Source organism: Crocodylus porosus, unplaced genomic scaffold, assembly GCF_001723895.1.
Source record: "Crocodylus porosus isolate Cpor-Errol unplaced genomic scaffold, CroPor_comp1, whole genome shotgun sequence".
In the NCBI taxonomy this organism is placed as follows: domain Eukaryota; kingdom Metazoa; phylum Chordata; order Crocodylia; family Crocodylidae; genus Crocodylus; species Crocodylus porosus.
In genome coordinates, this window is record NW_017728906.1 from 79,858,267 (window position 1) to 79,877,554 (window position 19,288).

Here is a 19,288-nt window from a genome sequence, read left to right on the forward strand (position 1 = left end):
GGTGTTTGTACCAGACAGCTTGCAAAGAACAATTCTTCCAGCTATTTAGTTGGTCTAATAAAATGTCACATTTACTGAAAGAACCTTCTCTGCCTATATCCTTAGACCAACATGGCTACAAGCAACATGCCTTAAAAACAACAAACCCATTTCGGTTGCTAGAAACGTTTCTTTTTCCTACTTCATATAAGAGAGAACCTTGCCTTCAATTGGAGTACTTACTGCATTTAGTGATTCTGAACTGTCATGTTCACTTGTTGGTCATTTTTGCTTCTTGTGTAACATTGTCACATTCCATATATGATGCTTTGAGGCATCTTACATGATGTTCTTGAGATTTTTCAAGAGGATACAGTAGAACCTAGATCATCTGTAACTCACTCAATTTATAGCTCTAATTATCAGAGTTTTACCTTGAATTTGCCCCCTTCCCACTGCTACAGCAGGGAAAATAGTGGGTGGGGGTAGGGTCAGGTGGCCCCCTTGCCCTTTGCTCTTCTTACCTCCCCTTTGCTGTCAGACCCTGCTTGTACTCTGTTCCCTCCCAGAGCTTATGCAGGCATGTGATTTAAGATGTAAGATGGAAGGGTCAGAAGCTGCAGAGGACAAGCAAAAACTAATTTAAAATACAAGCCCCCAAATAAACATGCTTGTAATTTGCATATATGCAAAGTACTAGGCATACTTTCAGCTTTAGCTTATCCAGAATTGATGCACTTTATCTTTTCACTAACTGCTGCAAATTTCAGCGTAGATACTTAGTAAACACACTTGAGCAGCACTTTTATGTCTACTTATATTGCATTATACTACTCCAAAGCTGAAAGTCTTATGATATGTCACATTCATTTGGGTTGGGCTCCAGCAGAGTCAACACTGTTTCATGCCATGGTGACCCCACAGCCCAGCACTGCTCAGCATGTGTATATTCCAGATACCACTCTTCCCCCCACCCCCAAAGGATCCTTATGTTAATTACCCCCTCCCCCCACTTGCAACTGGAACGTGGTGTTCTTGTTGCAAGTCCTGGGACCCTCCAAAAGTTAATATGCAAATGAGGTATGGGGCCACCAGGTCCAGCTTCCACCCCATGAGGGGCAGGGCCACACCAGTTGCATGTGGCAGACCAAGAAGTGAAACAGCGGAGCCTGTCACTTACATAAATGTCTGGTGATGTTTGCCAGACATTTAAGACTGATAAAGAAGCTAGAGAAAGAGATGCTGCTTAGCTGTGGGAGTGAAGAAGTCTAAATCCATTTGATGGAATGGTACACATGAGTTGAAAAAAATTGGTGCAGAGGGATACTAAGTTCAGTGGGCACTATCATTTATCTTAGTTTGATGGGCTGCAGCAACCTAGCTTTGTGGTAGGTTCCCTTCAGTATACTTGCCCAATAGGAGCTCTGTGTTTCACAGGCATGCTCAGTGTGGGTTGCATTCAGTCAGCTTCATAATTGGTTTCCATTACTGAGTACATATTGCTTTTGGCAGGAGTTTAAGGATAGTATATTTAATGAAGTTTCCTTGCATGCAAATATAAGGAGCACCTTTTTCCCCCACTTCTGATTGGGGGTGGGGCTTATATTAGAGTAAATAAAGTAATAAAATCTGCACCAAAGCCTTGGAGCACCTCTCTGTTCCCACTACACAATCCTGTGTCCTTCCTACCTTCTTCCCTCCCTCCTCCCAGATGCTTCACAAATCCTCATCTTTTCTGGCAAAGGAGGCCATAGGAATCTAACCCTTCGAAGTATCCAGGTTCTACAATTTTTAACAGAAACAACAGCAAAAAAGCTAAAACCAAATTAGCAATGGGTAAATATGCACAGACAGAAAAGGATTGTTTTGGTGTTGCTGCTTAAGCCTGCCCAAAAGATCCTTCTATATTATAACTGAAGCAATAGAAAAATATTTTAGAATGAAAGAATTTTGTAAAGAGCATTTTTGATATACTAAGCAAATCCAAAATAGTACTAAAATATTCTGATTTTGCTTTTTGTTAATACCTGCTTTGGTCTAAAAGGGGCAGAAAAACGCAGAAAGAAGGAAAAATTAGCTATGCTGATTTTGTCTGGTTTTTGATATCTGAAGAAGACAAAAAGACTCCAACTAGGTAAGAATTTATCTTGCAGTAGAGCCTAACTAGAAACTGGTTTTACTAGCACTACCACAAGCTTATAAACTGGTAGAACATCTAGCTGACCTGCATAAATCTTGAATTGTTTTGCAGTTTAATGGAAGACTGCGTTCTTACCTGCTTTTCTTCTCTGGCCTCGCTTCATCTGATTTGTAGTGGATTTTTTAAAAAGGTGTTCCATTTTTATAGGAATGGTTTCAGGCTTAAACAAAATTCACTTATCCTATTAATGGCTTCTTCTAACTAGAGTTACAAGTTTTCAAAGCCACTGTTCCTTGAATACATTGAGTTCTTTGACCATGCAGTGAAGTTGTAATACTGAATTTGGAAAATCATGTCACTCCACAATCCTGGCAAATCTTAAATTTGGGCTAAGGTTAATAATCTATGGAAAGTTGTGAAAGGAGAAAGCAGGCTACAGCAACTTAAATGTGAAAGGAAAGAACAACTTATTTGGTTCTATAGGTTAGTTTCCCTTCTAGAGAACTTTCATGCCTCTGTGCTTCCTTAGTGTTCTTTTTTTAATGTATTTTGCATTGTATTCAGCCATAATACTGCAGCAGTCATCTCGTAATGAAACGTTATGCTTTGTTCATGGTTTCTAAGCCTTGAGTTACACTTTATTGCAAAGCAGATGTGGAGAGATTGTTGACATACCTAGTGTTTGAATATAAAATTCATTTGTGACATCACCAGGCATTCTGGTTTTCTTTGACTTTTTTTTTACAGAAAATCCCCAACTTTTAGTTAAAGTAACCCCAAATCCACATTTTATATCTACAGCCTTCTCTTAACAAAATTATCTTCATTTGAAGTGTGACTTGTCCAACATACCTTCAAGATGTATCTTAAGAACCACATCTCACTTGCTTCAATTCTCTTTTGCATACTTGGTGATACTGTCCAGCATTCTGATGCATACATGATGACTGGTAGAACAGCAATCCAGAACTCTTAACTTTGTCCCCATAGAAATTTTACTAGTTGTCAGTATCTTTTTTCATTTTCAAAAATGTCTTTTGCCGTCCCTATTTTCCATTATATTTCATGATCACACTTATTGTCTCATGTTATCCAACTTCCCAAGTAGTTAAAACTTACTGATCTGCCTTATCTGTTCCTTTTCCACTTTGACATTGCATACAGGAATGATCTTTTTTTGTAATTTTACCATGCATTCTGTTTAAAGTATCAACCATAGAAAAACTCTTATCCTCACTTCTACTGACAATTTTATCTAATTCTTTGCAGCTGCAGCTTCTCTTCTGAATCAGCTGTTAAGACCGTGTCATCAGTGTAATGCAAGTTGTTCAAATTCTATCCACCAATGATCAGCCCTGGTAAATCCTCAGTGTCCCTCAGCATTTTCCCACTGTACAAAATGAACAAGTCAAGTGATAAAACACAGACTTGCCTCACATCTCTTAATTTGGATGAAATCACTTGGTTAATTTACTGTCTTCACTGGTTGCAGTTTGGTCCCAGTAGAGATTTCTTAATTCTCAAGTCTTTACCATTTATATCCAGTTCTTCCAGCATTTTCATTAACTCCTCATGCTTGACTCAATCAAAAGCTTTGTTATAATCAATAAAATGCAAGAAAAGGTCTTTCCTCACTTCTGTTACCTTTTCGAAAAGCATTCATACCATGAAGATGGCATTTGTTGTACCTCAGTCTTCAACAAAACCCCATTGAACTTTTGTAAACTCCAGTTTTATTCTACCTCTAGTTCTCAACATTAGCACCTTTTTAATAGGATCCTTGTCACATGGCTCATTAAACTGGTGGTTCAGTAGAGTTCACATTCAATGACGACTCAGTTAGTGGCTCCACTTTCATAAATCTCACTGATAACAGTTGATAGCTTTTCTATACCTACTCTTCCAAACATTTTATTTGTTCTACTGGTCCTGTAGCTTTATTGGGTTTCATTCAGTTGATAACTGTTCTTACTTCTGACATAAGAATTTTCAAATCATCCATGTTTTTCTTAATGGATCATTTTTCTTCTCAACTGCTGTAGAATAACTCTTCAGTATACTCTGGCCATCTTTTCAATACTTGTTCATATTCCATAATTGCATAACCATTCTTAGCTTTTTTTATGCATCCCCTAGCAGTACATCGTCCTTTCCTTGTGATACGTTTTGATATATTCTTATACATTGATGGCCAGTTCTTGACTTAAATTGATTCGTTATAAAGTGTCTATAAAGCTGTGGAAGATAGTTCTCAGAACCAAGTTAACGTACTATCCAGAGTTTCAGAACAGGTTGTATTAAGGTAGTTTGAAAATATTGTAAGTTTAATGCACGAGTGGCTTTTTTTCTAACCAGTTAATAAAATGGTATCACTGATTTTTATTCCCCCTCCCCCCCCCCAGCATTGAATACTGGTTTCGATGCATGGATCTTGATGGGGATGGTGTATTGTCTATGTATGAACTAGAGTACTTCTATGAAGAACAGTGCCAAAAGCTGGATAACATGACCATTGAACCTCTACCTTTTGAAGACTGCCTGTGCCAGATGTTGGATCTTGTGAAGCCACAGTGTGAAGGTAATGGTCTTGTATCTGTTTCAGATTAGATAGAGGATGTGATCACTGGGCATTTTGTTAATCTACCCGTGTTCACTATTCAAGTAGTTACTTTACTTCTAGTTAAGAAGAAATATCAGTTTAACATAGTTGGGTTCAGAGTGCTCCAGAACTGAAATACTTTGTCATAAGCTGGCTTGCTCTCCCATGGAGAAACTGAATAACTTTCTCAGCTGCCTTTCACTTCAACAGATTCCATGCTACAGTTGCAATATTCTCATTTTATCTATGTTGCCTTGAGATGTAACGCTGCAGAGAGAAGTACTGTATTTTCTTGCAGAACATGCATCTTTCTCAATCCCCACCCCCTCAAACCAAAAAGAAACCTGTTCTAAGTGGGGAAAATTGTTTAGTTTGCTGGAAAACACCCTGGAGACACTGCATGCCATGTAGTAGCTGCTAAGATGATTGCCATCAGTCTGTTCTGCAGAAGAGGGTAGAGTCTTGTGCTAATGCTCTCACAACCATACCTGTTGGCTGAACACCATAGTGTGCCTGAAGCAGGAAGGGAGGTGCTAGTAGAATTTGGATGCAGTTTCTAATGTGGAAACAAAATGATGTATGTATGTGTAACAGTCTTGCTTACCTCCCTTTGCAAGGGTCTGAGGGGCTAACCTTGTGTGACAGAGTAAGTCTTTCAGGAATATATATAGGCTGCTTACAGATGTAAAAAAGCAAACCCCAAAATGGCACTTTACTTTAAATTCCTCATGTCCCTGCTTTACTTTAAACTCCACCAAAGCCAGCACATTCCCAGAAGAGGCATCAGGTTAATTGGACTTGGCTCAGCCAGTGTCTGTCTCTGGATCAGGCACTTCAATGGGGTTTTTTGGTGCTTTTATTTAATAGCTGATTGAATCAGCTATTAAATAAGTGCCAGAAAGCCCTGCTGAAGCACCCAGTGTATACAGACACTGCAGATCTGGGTTGAACTAACATGTTGACATGTTGCTGCTTCCAGTAAAGCATGGGATAAGGGTGTTTTGGTTTCTCCCCCCTCCACACACACACCCCACACCATCAGTGCCCAAAGTGTCTAGGAAGTGTGACATTGCAGGAGATGGTGTGCCATACCAGGAAGTTGCTGATATTGCACTTCCTGGACGGTCTATGTTCCCAGGACGACTTCCTCTGTCACAGCTGACAAGAAAACCTTTTTTTTCCTGCATTCTGCCTTCTAAAAACAAGGTGCATATTTTTGAAGGCTAGTTATATGCAAGCAAATATGGTCTTAAGTCACTTCTAGGATAACTTGCTTTAGGCAGTGGCTATGATTATCAAATGTAGGTACCTAAATATAGGATTTTTAAGTACCTAACATGGACTGAGAATCAAATTGCTTTAATAATGCTAAACAATTGGCAACTCTTAGTGACCTTGAATTCTGTTGGGGGCTAACTCGGGGGTGGGCAAAATATGACCTGCAAGTTAGATTTGGCCCACCAAACCATTGTGTCCTGCCTATAGGGCCCCTCCAAAAACAAATATTACCTGTCCACGGCTACCCCTCAATGCTGGCAGGAGGCAGGTTTTCAGAAGTCGCATGCTATTGGACCAGGCAGGCTCTGTGCTTCCACCTTTTGTGGGGTTCTTGGCATGCCATCTGGAAGGTCTGTGTGAAGACACTGAGCGTGATGGCACACAACTGGACAGATAGTAAAAGGGGGGTGGTTGTCAGTGGAATGGGGTTGTGCAGGAGAAGGGAAGGTGGTTGGGGAGGGGCCTACCATGGCACAGTTCCCACTGCCAAAGCAGGCAGGAGGCCCTCATGTTAGGGTAGCTTGCCATATATAGCTTTAGTTGAACCTGCTTGAGTGGTGAAATACAGTAAGGAACTTTTGTGCCTTAGCAATCCTTTAGCACCATCTGCTGGACAGATAGGTATGGTAACACTCAGGGTGCTCCTGCCGGCTGCAGACAGAGCCCCCCAGTTATACATGGTTCTGGGTGAATCCCGGAGCCCGTGTGGCCTGGCCCACTGGCGCACACCTTCAAACTAAACCAGGCTGGATCCATGCCAGCACATGGAGGTCCTGGCACTGTAGGCAGAAGTCATCATGTGCCACCAGGTCAGGCTAGGCCACCTCCATGCCTTCATGTGGAGCTTCCCACACTCCAGCAGGAAGCTGAACATGGTGGCCTGAAGCCAGCTTGGCCCACTGCCACACAACTTCCCACGGCTCCCAGTCTGTGTGCCGTTGTGCTGGGCAGGCTCTGTCTCCACATGCAGCTTCCTGCTAGAGTGCAGGAAGCCACATGTGGAGATGGAGCTGGCCTGGCCCAATGGCTCATGGCTCCCACCTGCAGTGCCAGGAGCCCCACATGCTGGCATAGAGCTAGCCTGGTCTGGCTTGAAGGTGAGTGCCAGCAGACTGAGCCAGCTCCCTGCCACCACGTTCAGCTCCTGAGATTTTACTGGAGCTGCACACCACCAGAGAGCTCTGCCTGCTGTGGGCCACTGCTGTTGCTGCTGCTGAGGGCTGTGAGCCATGGGATGGAGCCTACACCCACCCACACCCCCTCAAAACTCAACAGGCCCACACAAACCACACACATACACTATACAAGAGTAAGACTTTATTTTGAACTAGTATGCCATTACCTGCATACGTTATGCAAACACAGAAATTAGGAGGATGATTTTTTTTTAAATAAAAATGTTATAGTAAAGGTTTGATTTTTAGTATATGAGTTGTTTTTTTTTGGGGGGGGGGGTGTTTCTGGATCTGGCAACCCCAATTCCAAAAGGGGTACTTCCAGGGGGAGGATGACTTCTGGTCACAAAAGTCAGGGGTTAGGGGTGGGACTTCCACTCCTAAGATGGTGATCGGGGCAGGGGGGCAGGGCACCTGTGAAAGGGTGAGGCTATCCTTAGAGCCCTTGACAGCTCACCAGAAGTCATTAAGTGGCCTGCCAGCCAAATAATTGTCCCCACCCCTGGTCTAACTCAAACATTTTCTCATATTGGAGATTAACATAACCTTTAGTTCATGAAACTTACTTGAGTTTGTTTACAGCGGATTTTGTTATGCTTGGTAACAAAGCTCAACTTGAATACTAAATAAGCATTAAGCTGTACTGACTAATCCATTCTGCAGTATTCGCTAATAATAATAGTCATTTTTTTTATATGCCTTTTCTAAACTTAAGGTACAGTAATGTCCCTCGTCCTGCCAGTATATCACCTCCCTCATCCCCCCGCCCGCCACTTTCACCACCGCAGGTTCATGCAGCTTTCATGAGGAACTGGTAGAAACAACAATACATTGTTCAGCGTGTGGATGAATAGGATTTGCTGAGAAGAACCAGTATAGTCTTTGTCAAAAAGAAATTATGTCTTTCCAACCTACCAGAGTTATCTTGAGTGTGTCACTAAGCAGGTGGACCAGGGTTGGAGAGGTTTATTCCCAGTGAACTTCAGAGCTATGTCACCCAAAATCATCCACTCCTGGCAGGGTAACCCATGGCAAGCAGGTGTGGGGAGAGGAAAGGGTCTCTCAAACCCCAGTCTTCAGCAGTAGATCTGGAGGAAGACTATGCCAGGATCTCGGTAGCTGTAAAGCAGAGGTGGGCAAAATGCAGCCTGTGGGCCAAATGCAGCCCACCAGGCCATTCTATCCAGCCTGCATGGCCCGTAAAAAATTTAGAAAATTTATATTCGTCTGCCCTCGGCTGCCTGTCATGGCCCTCAATGGCTTGCCAAAACTCCAGTAAGCAGCCCTCTACCCAAAATAACTGCCCAGCTCTGCTGTAAAGATGAAAGAAGGCAGTAGGAAGTTGAAAGTCAAGTGTCCTATTATCTAGGGTTCTCCCTTGTCACTGGGCTCAGATCTCCACCTTGTCAAGATTTGTGTGGTTGCTGTTTCCACACACCAGCTTCCTCGCATTCAACAGTCACACACAGGCTTCTACCACAAGAAACAACACTGTCCTGTACCAGCTTCTAAAAACCCTGCACCAATGGACCAAGGGTGATGGAAGTGGGATTAGTGAATCTGGCAGTCTCCAGTCACAAATCTGCATACTGGCAGTGGTAGCCTGGTAATCATGTTGTGGCTGGATTGAGACAGGTGAAATTCAGCAGCTTATATCATGACTCAGCAGTTGTGTGCCCCTCTGCTCAACCCACATGGGAAAGGGGCTAGAAAAGATTCCCTAAAACTATGCTATCTTAGCTTTTCCTGGCTGCATAATCCTGTCCAACTCTCTCTGCAGACAAAAACATCGTAAGAAGACAGTTATTTTCACCACATGGAACTTTCACACCTTGGTGGATTACCAAGACAATAAATGACCAGAAAAAAGAGTTACCATCATTGGCAGGGAACTAGAGAGATCCAACATTGACATTGTAGCTCTAAGCAAAACAAGACAACCTGATGGAGTAGCCTCTTCTCTCAACTGAACCTCTTGTGGGAGGGGAAACCAGGCTAGGACAGACTTATTCTTTGCATTGGCTTCACCATCAAGAATCAGTTCATCAGTCAGCTTACAGAGCTCCCTGTATGCATTAATGAATGAATGATGACCCTACATCTTAACCTTAGCAACAAGAGTGGTCTGAGAGCAACATTTAGATCCAAGCCTTCCTCAATTAGAACAGATGCTTGTTCTGCTTGGCAAGATGACAACTCACCTCAGCAGAAGAACAAAGTATCAGCTCCTCAAAGCTGAAACTTAAAGGAGGATTTGGGAAATCAAAAAACAGTGGTGGCAAGATAAAGCCAGGGAGATCTATTTCTATTCTGACAAACATGACACACGTGGGGGAGGGGGTTTGTTGTTGTTTTTTCCTCGGGCAATGAAGATCTTTATGGCACAGCTTCCTATGCTTGTACTTCCTTGAGGCTTGACACTCCTCAAAAGACAATGAATCTATCCAGGCTAGATGGAAATAGCACTTTGAGGCACTCCTGAACCATGAGTCAACCATGGTAGAGATGACTGTCAAATCCATCCCCCCAACACCGCGAAAGATTATCTTCAACTCAAGGGATTGCTGTTGTCTTGTATCTGGACTTCCAAAAAGTCTTTGACAGGGTCCCTCATCAAAGGCTCTTACTGAAGTTGGGTAGTCACAGGATTACACAGAAGGTCCACTCATGGGTTAGAAATTGGCATACAGATAACAGAGTGAATATAAATCATTTTTTGGATGGAAGGAAGTAAACAGTGGAGTCATTCAAGGATCTGTTCTGGGGCCAGTGCTGTTTTTAGCTCATTTTATGAATATGTTAAAGGGGGTGAGTAGCGAGGCAGCCAAGTTTAAGGATGACACAATTATTCAAAGTAGTAAAGACCAAGGCAGACTGAGGAACTACAGAAGGATCTTGTACTGTTGTGCAAACAAGCAAATGAATGGCAGAGGAAATTCAGTGTAGGTGCATATAAAGTGATGCACATGGGCAAAAATACCCAAACTATACCTATACTGTGGTGGCCTCTACATCTAACGTGCTACGATGTTAGAAAGGATGATCTCTGTCATGGCTCACTGGTGGGTCTTGAGATTACTTGAACCAATCGTGCAACTTCTGAAAACACTTTTTTCTTTCAGGAGACGATGAATTGCAATTCAATCAGAGGTTTATTTTTAAAGATTTTGTTTCTTGCTTTCTTGATCTCTTTCCAGGGAAAATCACTCTCCATGACTTAAAGAAGTGTAAGTTGGCAAATGTCTTCTTTGATACCTTTTTCAACATTGAAAAATACCTTGATCATGAGCAAAAGGATCAGTTTTCGGTGTTGAGGGTAAGTGCTTAGCAAAGTATCTTGTTAAAAGCTAATATGCAAAATGTAATGTCCTTAGAATCAATTTTAACATTTTAATATATTTAGGATAGTGATAATGACAGCCAAGAGATCTCTGACTGGGAAAAGTATGCTGCTGAAGAGTATGATATCCTTGTAGCAGAAGAGGCAGCTAGTGACCAGTGGAATGATGGGTAAGAATGAAATAGGAATGTTAACTATAAGACCTTGCTAAACTGTAGAGCACTAACTGTTAAACCCTTGCATTGTCCTTTGTGACATTGCCCTTGCAGAACTTCATGGCAGGAGTTGCTTGCATAGCTACGTGGCTTAGGAACTTTTTGAGCTGTACACTGGATGTTAGTGAGAATGGCAGGAGGGGCATGCATGTATCAGATGATGCATCCCATTCTCACAAATGAGCGCTAATAGAACAGGCTGAAATTTCACAACACTTTTAAAAGTGAAAGGCCTTATTTCAAAACAAGAATCTTGACTTAAAAAAAAAAAGTAATACCAAGCATCTACGTTTTCTTTAACTGAAACCCTGTTTTTTCATAAACTAACAAGGTTAACTTCGAACCCTGAAAATGGTCTCTTTGCAATTTCATTTTTTTTCCCCATTTCTAATTATTCCCATTTCCCATTAAAATCTTCCCACTTCTAATTATTCTTCAGTTTTCTATTCATTTGCCAAACCAGTTGCAAAATCAGTCTCCCTTATTTGATGCTTAGATGTGTACATTTTAGTTTAAATTCAGTGGTTTTAATATTTGTGACTGAAAATAATGTAGTTGCCACTTATAGTTTTGGGCTATTGTTGATACTTAGCTTCTAAAGGGTTTTTTGGGTGTTAAGTTAGTAGACATTATCGGGGCCATGAGAAAATAGTGCTAAAAGATGTGCTTGCATCAGATGGGCAAAGTCTTAGTCACGCAGCCTATTTTAGCTGAATATGCTCTCTTGGAACTCTCAAACATGGCCCCAAAAGACTGCAGTTGCAAATTTTGAAGCAGGGGGCTATATATAGCAGGTCAAGTACAAGAGGCCTCCAGAAAATGTCCTCGTATGAATAAGGGGAACTCTGAGCATCCTTCAGAACTAAAACGTAATACAGATTTCAAGGCTGAAAAGGGTTACTCTTTAAAGAAGCCCGAGAGGGTCCATTAGGGCAGTAGTTCTGAACTTTTTTTTTGGTTTGAGGACCACCTTGGAAAATGCCAGCTCTTCTTTTTCTCTTTTTGAGTGTAGAAAAATAGAGCAATTTTTCTGTTGCAGAGAACTCAAAGACTACAACTGGGTCAGGATATTTTTAACACTATGGGTTCATATGTGAAATCCCTGTGTTTTATATTGTGAATTTTATGTTTACACACCTAACAGTTCTAACATTGTGTGGCATGGTTAAAAAAATCTCAAGGCACCCCAGGGTGCCATGGCATACTGGCTGAGAATCACAGTGTTGGGGTATGATGGAAGTCTTCGGAGAGATTCCTGTATTAAGACAGTGGTCCCTGAAATGATGGTCCTGTGGTGTTGATTGAAACCTGTTTTTATCGGGTCTTAAAAGTCCATAGTACAAAGTGAATCTCCTGGATCTTTCAGTATCCTGACTTATTCCAATAGAGAAACTTCCATATGAAGAGATCATCTTGTGGCACAGAGAGAGTTCCTGGTGAAAGCCTTAGAAGAGCCAGTCTGATAAATATTTAATGGGAACAGTCTAAGGCCAGCATCCGTGACTGGTTTCTTAAAGCATCCTATATCACTTCCACAGATGTCTGCAGTATGCAGTATGCCGACTCCTGGTGGTTCAACCAGATTTATCTTAATAGTAATTCTGGAACGTATGGTTAGTTTCTAGGCCTGTATTCCAGGAAACTGCATCCCTTTAAGATACTGGGAAATTAATTGCGCTAAGCATACTGGTGCAATTAATGTGTTAATAATGCCATAAATTGTAACATGCTGAACCAATTTGTGGTGCAGTAGAATAGCAAATCAGCCACAATGCTATTTCACATTAAATTTAATTTAATTAAAATGTGGAATATCTTCATGGCTGTTCTGTGTTGTTCTTTAAACTGAGCATGACCATGGGGCTGCCCATGTCCCATCCTGAAGAAGAGTTGATCATCAGGATGGGACACAAAACAGTCCTGGACATGCAGCTGCCCCAGACCTGAGACAAGGCAGGATGGAGCTTCTGTTCTTGAACCCAGATGCCAGCACCTGATTTCCAGAAGCAGTTCCCGGCCTGGAACATAGTGCTACTCCCCACCCAACCCCTAGTGTACCTGACAGTCATACAGTTGGGATCAGAGGAGCTTGCCTGATTCCAAAAATTACACATCCTGACATACACATCTGGCGTGGCAAGACGCATAGTTTCTTGGATCAGGCATAAAATTTCTCAGATCCCAATCTCATGATCACATTGGTCTACCAGAGGCCTCAGTCCTGATGGACCTTATGGCAAGATTTTGCTGGTCTTTCTTACTATGTAATTTAACAAGAGCTGCTTTTGTAATGGTAATATGTACCCAAGTACAAGCCTCTGGCCCTATTATTCTCCAGCTACTGTATCGCCTTGTCCCAAGTCCCTGGCATCAGGTTGGTACCAGAGTTCTCGCACAAATAGCAAACTCATCTGCCAGACCTCCTATGGGGTAAGTAAATACTGTAATCCTGTTTTTACAAATGTAGAAATAAGACATAGACTTACGCCCAGGTCTATAAAGGTAGCGAAGGGATCTGGGCCTCCATGGCTTGCCTTGGTCACAGCCTTTGATGCACCTGGGAATGAAACACCCAAAACCCTGGGATTCCATTACTGTGTATCCATGGTGTTCTGGAATAATAGGCCTGAAGACTCCTCGTTGCTCTGCTTGGCTGGTTTTTTACAGATAGACTTCAGGAACTCCAGAAGAAAACCACGTATCCAGTTGTTTTCCGATGAGCTGTTCCTGAAACCACCCTATTTCTACCCCCATGGTGTCTATAAAATCAGAATCTTCATTAGATTATCAGGGAATGATTTGACCTGTTCTTCCTGCAGTCTGTCTTGATATCAGTGATGTATTTACCTGTAACTGAGACAGTGAAGAACTATCCTCTTTATGGATTTGGTGGTCCAACATGCATATCAACTTCAGACCTTTGAGTGTCAGATTTCTAGCGTCACCCTGGTATAAATTTAAGTTCCAAAATGGCATTTGGGGCTACTTCTGTCCAAAGATGAGTGCAGATGGGAAGTGAAGCAATTTCATTTTTAAAGCTCGAATGTTTCTTGACTTTACCTACAAAACTCTTTGGAATCCAGCTATTAAAAAAAATACTTAAATATTGCTAAAGGCACAATTTACCAGTATTTGCATGATCTTGGTTTTTTGCTTTTTTCTGTTGCTTTTCCTTGCATGATTTATCAGTTAGACTTAATGTTTAAGGGTAGATACTTGTGACAAGTGTCCTAGTTTACTTAAATCTGTTAAGTGGGACAGTGTACTTCTGTTGTCTTATTGGAGCCATGACTAATTGCATCTTGTAGAAACATGCTTCTATGCTGAAATCCTGTATTATCAAATTTAATAGAAACCCCTGGGTTGAAAGCATTTAATTAGGGTATTTCAAATGCATCAAAACTAGGACACTACTATGTGAACAGTTATAAGTTAAGCTTAGTAAGCAAGTTTCTAATAAGTCTACTTCTAGTCTTCTAGAATCTAAAGAGCAGAACAAGAAAAGTTGTAGTTGGCTTAAAGAGGCATTTTTATAAACTGAAATTTGGCTCAGTTTAATGCTGGTTTTATTAAAAACAAACAAACAAAAAACCTTGTTTAAAACAAACTGATAGAAATGTCTCAACTCTTAATATTTCCAGTTATTTCCAGATGAAGTTTAACCATTTTTGATGGTTAATGCCAGGGCATGGAAGGGAATGGATTATGCTAAACATGCCCCATTCACTACACGCGCTCCCTCCTAATGTCGGGGTGTACAACCTTTTGCTTTGTGGGCCATATCTGATCCTCAGCCCATGGGCAGTCCTCCCCGTTTTGACCCATGAGGCTCCCCATGGATCTGTGGGGAGCCTTGTGAGCTGTGGCCCTGCATGCCAGACCAAGTGTGCAGGGTAATGAGCTCCCAATCCCTGTATGTGTGGGGCAGCACAGGGCCTCTGGTGCCCAGCCCCAGCCAGGTGGGAGCCAGAACAGTGAGCACTACTGCTCTAAAGCATCTACTATTTACTGCTGGCAGATGCAAGATACTGGGCTAGGTGGACTGTTCTGTTGTTCCTTGTCATATAAGAACTTTTAAGCAAAGTATGTTTCATTGGTGAAAGAAATGCAAGGCGATTTTCTAGCTTGCTTATTCAAAAAATAGCAACCCTTTGGCTAATAATCAGTTGCAGTAATAGTAGAAAAGCTTGCACAACAGAGAACTAAGTTGACACAGTCCTCTTGAGTTACTACATTTATATCAGGAAACTTTTTAGGTGCCTAAGATTCCTGGTAGACAAGATCTCATGCCAGGATCTTTGGTAACAGCTGCCTTTCTTGATATGGTACAAGTGCCTGAAAATCTAGTTCTAAGTTCAACGTAAAAGGTTTCCTAGTTTAATTATTTGGCAATATCAACACTGATGTTCCTGACAATATAAGCAAAATCCAGCTCCTGACATCATAGAATCAGTGTAAGGGTTTCTAGGAATAAGTAATTCCACTATAGATTTTGAATAACTTTTATTTATGATTCAGGATTTCAGTCTATTAGAATGTATTCTGAAAAGAGGAAGGTGAGGTATTGAGGAACCTACCTATGCTGATATTAAAACAAAAAAAAAACTGGCTTTGTGGTATATAGGCTATGAGGAATAGGCAAGGTGCTGTGTAAATGCCTGCATGTGTACCAGTGGAAGAGTTTCCATTTCCTGTGAGTACATGGATACCTTAACCAGGAGGAACAGAATGTAATGCTGCTGCAGAACTAGTATTTTTTTTACTCTTTGAAAGCACAAGTGTCCTCAGGCACAGAATATGGTTAGCTTCATAATGTAGGACAGATGGAAGCCCACCAAGAGAGTGACTGATATCTTCCTGCTGTTGCTCCTAATGACTGGAAATGGTTGCTGTTATCTCTTTGCTTGCTGCAAAATGCTACACAAATAGTGCATTCTGGATGTTTGCCTTTTAAAACAATCTATTTCAAACTCCAAAAGAAGGAATTAGTGGTGTAGAAAAATATATTACAATGTCAGTTACAAACCTCATAATTTATGAAGAGGCACATTTTGTTAGAAATACTTGTTTTCAGATGGTTGCAACTCTGAATAATTAACCTTTTTAGGATGAAATGCCTCATGCTTATTCAAACCAGTGGTGAGCTTTTTTGGGAAACCTTAAATTCTATTTGGTATTATTTGAACATGAAAATGTTTTGTATCTTGATGGACTGGGATATTTTTGCCCCAAAACTTGAGTAGCTTCCTTTTTTAAATTTAACCCAATTGTATCTCTTGTGATTTTGCTTCTCTTTTTTTTAGGTAACGGCACTTAGAATCCCCATGTCTTGGGGTGGATTGATATAAATACAGTTGATTTCAAATTGCTGACTTTAAATCAGCAAGCCAAAAGCCCAATTTAAATCATTGATTTTTATCAACTTTTTCACTGTGTATATCTTTTGTTCTTTTAAAGAGAGGTTAATTTTCATTGGTTGTTATAACAGTTAAATTATATAGAATCATATATTTTGATTTACAACCAAACAAAGGTTTTACTTGGTGCACACTAGGTACACAAACTAGATGGATGCAGTTTTACAAATATGTTGCTTAGCACATTTGGATTGTTAGGAATTCTACAATTTGTGCCCCCTAAAAGGGTGAAATATATATTTCTTATTCATTAAATGATTAACTTCTTGCTCATATTTGTTTCCAGCTGCATTAAGTTGCCATCTTAAATTTAATTAAAACTTTTTTTAATATTTTAGGTATAGATTTTTTTTTTTTAATGGTGTGTATTTACGAGACTACTTTATCAGACACTAGTATTAACTGTTATAGTATTAGAAGTATGGTCTTTGGTCAGTGAATTAAACCAATTTATTTCAGGTCACCCTGGAGAGAATTTTCTAAAATGTCTAGGCAAAAGTTATTTGAGTTTAAGTTCCTACTTGTCTTAAGTCTTTTTAAAATGAAACGGTCTCTTTTTCCTAGGCTGTTTTGAAAACTTCTGCCTCCTTTCTTGCAAGCTTTTAGAACTCATAAGTAGGGATCCTGGTTTTCTCTGTCAAATTCCAAAATTCTCTGATTTTAAAAAAACAAAAATAAAGCTGTGTCATTTAAACCCAAAATCCGCGTTTTCCACAATTAAATGATGCGCATACATGCCTCATAGAAAATGAGGGTTGGAAGGGACCTCAGGAGGTCCTCTAGTCCAACCCCCTGCTCAAAGCAGGACCGTCCCCAGCTAAATCGTTCCAGCCAGAGTTTTGTTGAGCCAGATACTTGTGTGTGTATAATATGTATGTATAAGTATCGTGAACACAATGTTTTACTGATATTTACAACTTAAAGCAATTTAGAAGCCTACTAGTGCCTCAAACATTATAATGAAACAAATTCTAAGTACTATATAGTGGTGTTTCATTTTAATCATGGAAAAACATGGATTTTGGGTTAGTATTTTTAATGTGAAAATGGGGGAATTTTTTTCCTCTGAGAACCAAGATTCCTGGTCATCAGTAAATGTCCATGTTTTTGCAACCTTTTCTTTTGCAGCTGTTAGGCATCCACCCTTATACTTTGTGTTACAAATACTGGCAAGAAAATGAGGTGGAGTAAGTGCTTGATCCTTCTGCTGCTTTACTGCCTGTAACTTAACTGTGCTGTTGGGTATTTCTTGCTTCAACATTTTTTGAAATTCTTTCCAAATTTCAACAGCATCCAGAGCAATACAGCAGCAATCTTTCTGTAGTTTTGTCCAAGGCTATAGAAATAGGTTTTAGAGTATTCAGTATATTGTCTACATTTCTCTTTAATCCCGTGTTAACTACTCTAGCCATTTATACATCCATCACTTCTGTCAAGATTTTCTTCATAGATGGTCATCGGAGTAGGCCAGTTCTTAATAAACAGCTCAGAACAGTCAGCCACTGAATTCCATCATACATCTTTGGGGGGAATTAACTTGGATTCCCTCAGCTCTGGTCAGTGAAGCTGAAGGAACTGTTGTTAGGTAAGTATTCTTTTCAATTTCAACATTTTCCTTTGTTCCTGTAGTACTTCAAACTTCTTAAATCTAAGATGCATCAAATGAACACTGCAGTCGCATGGTATAAGTTTCAGGTTTGCTTCATTAACTTCTAAATTTCTCATTTTTGCTACATTTGCAGCCTTGTCAGTGACAACATTACACACATGACATTCTGAGTTTTTGCTCAGGGCTTCTTGTAGTTTTTACTGCTAGTTCTTTTAGATGGTTTGCAGTATGGACATTTCCTGATGTATCAGTTGTTTCTTTGAGAAGTCCTGTCTTCTGTTGTCACCTGAGCACATACTACCGGGTTGTTGGGTACATTGCTCCATTCATCAAGACTCAGATAAATACTTTTCCCTTCAATATTTCCTGCGCACTGTTCAGTTTCCTTCTCATTCACTGTATCCAGAAACCTTCCAGCAATACCTGTTCTGCTGGATGGAGTGCAACCTGGTTGCAAAGACTGAACCACTCAGTGAAATGTTGTTCTGGACAAGATGAAAGGGAGAATTTGTTACTAGGTTCATTTCTGCAGTCTTTTCATCTATGCTGTCCTGATAGACTTTGCTGGTCCTAATTATGAACTCCATCCATAGCTTTACTTGGTAATGAAAAAAGTCTCTTTTTGGATACAGGGAATTCACTAAAGACGTGTTTTGTTGAAGTATTGCTGGTGCTACCAGTAAATTATTCTGAAGTCGCAGACATTGCAGATGATGAATGTTCATAATTTCTTGCATCAAACATGGGCCTGGAAACAAAATGGTTTTTAAAACTCTCACTGAGTAGTACTTAGTGCAGCTCTAAACCAAAACCAAGACCACCCCAACCTCAACGATTAGGCTACAGTGTGCTGATGATGCTATAGCATGTGCTTACTCAGAAGCAGACCTTGAGGCAATTTGTCAGTCTTTTGTCAAAGCATACAAGAAACTGGGACTGATCCTTAACTGTCAGAAACTTTAAGATCCTGCATCAACAGGCTCTTAATGACCAGTGCCCAGCTCCAGTACTTCAGATTCACAGTGAGGCTCTGGAGAATGTTGAGTATTTCCTGTACCTTAGAAGCCATCTCTCGCAGAAAACTGATATCACCATTGTCTCGAATGTGCAGGTGCAGCCTTTGGACACCTGCAGAAATGGGTGTTTGAAGATCGTGACATCAGCTCTGAAACCAAGTTCACAGTTTATCAAGCAATCATGATCCCCATCTTACTGTATGGAGCTGGGACATTGGACAAATGTACAGGAGACACCAAGGCACTAGAGAAGTACCATCAATGCTGCCTGAAAAATCCTTCAAATCCAGTGGATGGATAGATGCACCAGCATTAGTATCCTCTTACAAGCAAAGACCACAAGCATTGGGGCAATGATTGTCTGGCATCAGCTCTGCTTGGCCAGCCATATCATCCAGACGTCTGACTCCATGCTCCTGAAGAAAGCTTTATTCTCCCAGCTCAGTCAAGGTGTACACTCGGAGGGCAGAGAAAGTGCTTCGAGGACGTCCTTAAGGCCAACCTGAAAAAATTCAACATC

At 40.7% G+C, this 19,288-nt stretch overlaps 1 protein-coding gene across 2 annotated transcripts in view; it reads left to right on the top strand.

The window, feature by feature from the left end:
• The window catches only part of PPP2R3B (protein phosphatase 2 regulatory subunit B''beta), a 79,956-nt gene that overhangs the window by 57,609 nt on the left and 3,059 nt on the right, over window positions 1-19,288 (top strand). For both annotated transcript variants that reach the window (XM_019529414.1, XM_019529415.1), the window contains exons 9-12: window positions 2,024-2,113; window positions 4,522-4,697; window positions 10,369-10,487; window positions 10,575-10,681. In XM_019529414.1, coding sequence (XP_019384959.1) covers window positions 2,024-2,113; window positions 4,522-4,697; window positions 10,369-10,487; window positions 10,575-10,681 — 492 coding nt within the window. The remainder of the gene's footprint in view (window positions 1-2,023; window positions 2,114-4,521; window positions 4,698-10,368; window positions 10,488-10,574; window positions 10,682-19,288) is intronic.